The 4,894-nt window shown below is 41.5% G+C and overlaps 1 protein-coding gene across 2 annotated transcripts in view; it reads right to left on the reverse strand.

Moving 5' to 3' along the window:
- Positions 1-4,852, reverse strand: part of itga4 (integrin alpha 4) — a 27,461-nt gene extending 22,609 nt beyond the window's left edge. The window contains exons 1-6 of one of the 2 annotated variants that reach the window (XM_020609464.1): positions 4,493-4,852; positions 4,012-4,086; positions 3,400-3,588; positions 2,442-2,560; positions 1,688-1,785; positions 1,363-1,495 (exon numbers count right to left, since the gene is read on the reverse strand). In XM_020609464.1, the coding sequence (XP_020465120.1) occupies positions 1,363-1,495; positions 1,688-1,785; positions 2,442-2,560; positions 3,400-3,575 (526 nt within the window). In that variant the 5' untranslated portion in view covers positions 3,576-3,588; positions 4,012-4,086; positions 4,493-4,852. The remainder of the gene's footprint in view (positions 1-1,362; positions 1,496-1,687; positions 1,786-2,441; positions 2,561-3,399; positions 3,589-4,011; positions 4,087-4,492) is intronic. The other variant, XM_020609463.1, reaches the window with a different exon arrangement.
- Positions 4,853-4,894: the final 42 nt, after the last annotated feature.

Below are 4,894 nucleotides of genomic sequence, written 5' to 3' on the forward strand. Positions count from 1 at the left end.
AAGACCTGCAGGGTGGGAGATGCTCTGATCCAGTCATCTCACATCACAGTTTGGCCCTTGTCAAAGTCACTCAGATCCTTACACTTGCCCATTTTTCTGCCTCCAACACATTAACTTTGGGGACCGAATGTTCACTTGCTGCCTAATAAACCCCACACACTGACAAGTGCCACTGTAACAAGATAATCAGTGTTATTCACTTCAGTGGTCATAATGTTATGGCTGATCTGTGTATGTCTCCCCCAGGAGATGGTAGAGAGTGAAAAAGAGTGAAAGTTGCACTTTCATTCAACACATGGGCAGAAACAAACAGCCAGGCTAGCTGTTGTCCCCTGTTTCCAGTCTTTGTGCTAAGATACTTTTACAACACCATGAGGCTTGTACTGATCTTCTCATTTAGATCTAGGCAAAAAAAAAAAAAAATCCCCAAAATGCCAAGCAGATTCACACCTCTGGCTTCTCAGTGGAGGACAACCTGAGGACGTGGCTCAGACAGTAGTAAAAGAACAAGTTAGCTTAGCTTTAGCTAAAGGATGTGGTATTGTAGGACTTTGAGGATTGGACTTATCTGCTTTGAGATATACATGGTTTTGCTCCACCAGCTTTAATAAAACACACAGCTTGATTTCTATGGAAGCCTGAAAAGCCTCAGAGGTTTCTACATTGATCATCGTCTTACTTTGGATGGCAACAGAATCAACAAAGTAGCACTGGCTATGTAAGCCAAGAAAGGGGAAAGTTGGGGGTATTGCATTTTTCCCATGAATGTATTAAGGGAGGACCAGATGCAGCATTGCTAGAAGGCGCCTATTCATGCCTATGAAAGCCACTCACTGGCACATACTCTGAAAAAATTGTCATGCTTCCAGATTCCAGCCAAATTACCAGAATGTTCCACATGCTTCCACATTTTTGGGCCCGGTGACTTCCGGTTAGCTCCACGCACACATGAATGGGATAAAATAAAAATATCCTATGGCTAAACTAGACTTTCCAAATGGTATTGCACCCAATAAATACAATTCTGATAATAAAAACAGTCACTTCACAGCCTTATGATACTCAAAAAAATGTATTCACCATTTTACAGCTGTTCTTTTTCCACTTAATCTCTATGAGAATAATGCTTTTTGGGCCAGTGTGCATCATGTGTGGAAGCTATAGTAATGTGGTTTGGCTGCTTTGACAGGTTTGCTTCACAGCCTAGTGCTGTTTTGGGGGCTTTTGACCTAATTTAAACCACTCACAAAATCACTCAAATTCCTTAAAGAGATAATGTGGAGGTATAGGCACAACTTAAAAATTGACCCAATACTTACACAGTCTGTGTGTGTGTGTGTGGGTGGGTGGGTGTGTGTGCACCTCTGTAGCAGGGGATGAAGGTTTTGGCATCTCTCAGGTTGCTACTGTAGTGAAAACAGACTCCATTGGGCAGCTTGTTGTTCATGCCGTCCTTCCTTGAGTAGAAGACATTCTTCCAACGGTGAGCACACGCCTAGATACATACACAGCATGCAACACACAAACAATGTGACATAAACTCATTACTGACAATAACCTTGTGCTGCTGCCTTTAAGTGACTGATGGCAGTCAGTTCAGACTTCAGTGTTGAAAGTGTTAAGTTAATGGTCTGACAGTGTCAAACTGCTGTTATGACATTTATATGAGAGAGAGCAAGAGTGTTACCAGGACATGTCCGTTGTCTCCAGGTTGTCTGGACAGACTGACTCCCAGCCACTGGTGATCACTCTCAGCTTCACATGTTTTTCCACAAGTCTGTACATCTGCGCACACACAGACACACATATTAAATGTTTACACTGCTTCACACTTGCAGCCTTCACAGGTAATTCAGTGGTGTTTTACTGTTAAAGGCCATGACTGACCAGCTGATTGTGTTAACACGGTGAACCCCATGGAAATGTCTCATGAGGAAAGCAAGACTTTTGCATCCAGGTTAAGAAAATACCAACATGTCATTCCTGCCTGAGTAATAGATCTATGATCCATAACAGACACTAAATGAAAGGTTACTGCTGCAACATCAGCATCAGCGTCATTTTATCCTCCATCTCCACAATTGCAAGGTAAGCAGTAGAATTACAAACAACAAGGTTTTACACCTGGTATGTGCAGATATTTGACCGAGGCTGACCCAGGATCAACCTTTCTGCCAGACATCCCTGAACTTTGAGCCTCTGCAGCAGCAATCCAGTGGAGGTGATGGAGGCTGTATTCTATGACATAACACTGATATCAGTCTGAACACAGCTTTGCTGGACTTTTGGCACCGAGCAAAAAAAAAAAGGTAATTTGTTTCAGTGGACAACGCATGAGCTGTTTGGTGCACAGAGCTCTGATTCTCTCTCATGTCTTTAGAACTTTCATGACCTGGAGGAAAGACTTAATAATAGACAAACACAGAGAGACAGAAACACACCAGCAGGCATGAGGTGACACTGGCGAGACTCAGCAGTGATGCTGCAGTAGTAAACAGCTCCTGGAGACTGAAGCAAAGGACTGGTGGACAAGTTTGCTACTGGAGCTCCAACCACCAACCTGAGAGTGACGGGGGAGGAGGGGGTAGAGAGACAGGGAGAGGCAGTTAGGATCTGTCTTCCTGTCTGTTCAGTGTCTGAATGGCATGTGTGTGTACAGCATCAAAGAGCTTCTGTCACTGACAAGAACTGGATAATTAGCATGCACACGCACACACACACTCTCTTTCTGTTACGATGAATTTAAATTTACTAATCTGTACAGCTCTATGAGGGCAGCAGTTATTTATTGTTAAGGACAAAGTTCATGACTTAGGGGACTCATCAGCAGTTTTATGAACCCCCATAATGCTTTGAAGTGTAATATCCAGTATGTTATTTTCTAGGGTGGTGACAGGAGCCAAGCTCTCTTCATCACTTGTCGCTACCCATCAGTGGCAAGATCACAACTAGATCTCCTGATGTAGAATATAACACACATAAACTCATGCATAATTTCAAAATTCCTACAAGATGACAAATAAAACATGAATTTATTATTTATTATTTACAGCATCCTCTGTCAGTCCACCAATAATAGATGATCAACTGATGATCAGAGGATCAACAAGAGATAGAGCTCAGATACTGTAAATAGTTTCAAAGGTAGATCAATACATTGCTCAATAGCAGATCACAGGTAGATCAAAATATTATTAATTTCCAGCCAATAGTGGATTAAGAGACGGGCTAGAGAATAAATAGAGGGTCAATAGTATCCTAACAGATAATCAATTGAGGATCAATAACAGATCAATAGATGACTAGCAAGAGATCATTTGAGGATCAATAGAGAATCAATAGCAGGTTAACAGACAATCAATCACAGATCAATATCAGATCATCAGTATAGATACAGACCAGCGGTGACCTCTGTGACGATGCAGCAAAACAGAATATCCAAACATGGAGGAAGGAGGACCACTGAACTCCAGACTGTGGTCCTGATCCAGACTGTACCCTACTGCAGGACAGACCAGGCCCAGGACCAGGATCAGACTACAGCATGCCCACACGCTAATGGCTGAGGGCCACATGATGGAGGACAAGCTGCAAGACACCAGAAAGACACCAATCAATAATCAATACACACTATCAGAACAAACATTAAATCCAGAAAAGCAACACAAAAGTTACATATAACTTTAGTGGAAATCCAAAAGTATCCAAATATGTCAAATAAATCAAAATGAATTTTGGGAAATTCATCTAAAATAACAGGCAATGTTTTGAATATTCTTATTAGGTGCAAACATAAAAAAAACAAGTTCATTATTGTGCTCAGTGTAGACATCATATATGGTATGCTTAAGTCATGTTTAGTAGATTAGTCGATGGACATAACTATTTTGATAATTGGGTTTTTCTTTTAAGCAAATATGCCAAATAGCAGTTTATAAATGGACTTGTGTATTACAGTTTATAAACGCTTCATGGTGCATAAACAGAAAGTGGAACTTTAGTTAAGCATACCTGGTTTTATAGTTTTATAGTCTCCAGTTTCACCAGACTGAAGATTTTAAACTTTGGCCTGAAATTAGGCCCAATCTGTAAGAAAACGAATTGACCTCCATTACAATTTGCCCAGGACCCCCAAATTTCTTTCTCTGGCCCTGTCAAAGTTAGCTAATGGAACGGGATGTCTGTATGAAATTGAGCATTTTAATATCTGATTCTTTGACTCAAATAAATGATTTAATGAGGGTTTCATCACTAAAGAGAGGCTGGGCTACACTTAATCAGTTAATTTTGATTGATCAGTTAATGGCTCTGTCTTTAAAATGTCTACAGTGACTCTTTATTAAATCTAAGACAAAAAATCCCCTATTGAAGAATAAGAAGAATAAAATGTTCCAGTGTTGTTAAGCTTGACAACTTTGCTTAATATGTCACTAACATATTAACCAACTAATGGTCATCGTTTCGGCTCTAGCTAATGAGGATTTTACTGTACCGCCAGGGCAGCAGATATCCCGGTTCTGACTGTGGCTCCAGTGGGTACCAGGCAGATGTTGAACCAGTAGCGGGCAGGCAGAATAAAAAAAAAAAGCCGCAGTGTGTGTTCCCAAACTCTCCGGTATATCCTCCTTACTGCCGGTCTGACTTGGTACTGAGTCCGCCTGTTGCTCCTTAAAGGACCGTTAACCGTCTTGTGCGTGAGAGCTGGCTCCCAGAAGCGCGCGACGCTCCGGGCTTCTTTGACAGAAGTGATGAAACTGAGGAAGAGAAGAGAAACTCAGTAAAAACTAAAGTCTGTCCGTTTCAGAAGTACTCAGTGAAACGGAGAACCCAGAGCCTGCCTCCCCGTGTGTCTCTATGTCTCTGTGTGTGTGTGTGTGTGTGTGTGTGTGTGTGT

The sequence above is a fragment of the Monopterus albus genome, unplaced genomic scaffold (assembly GCF_001952655.1).
Source record: "Monopterus albus unplaced genomic scaffold, M_albus_1.0 scaffold99.1, whole genome shotgun sequence".
In the NCBI taxonomy this organism is placed as follows: Eukaryota; Metazoa; Chordata; class Actinopteri; order Synbranchiformes; family Synbranchidae; genus Monopterus; species Monopterus albus.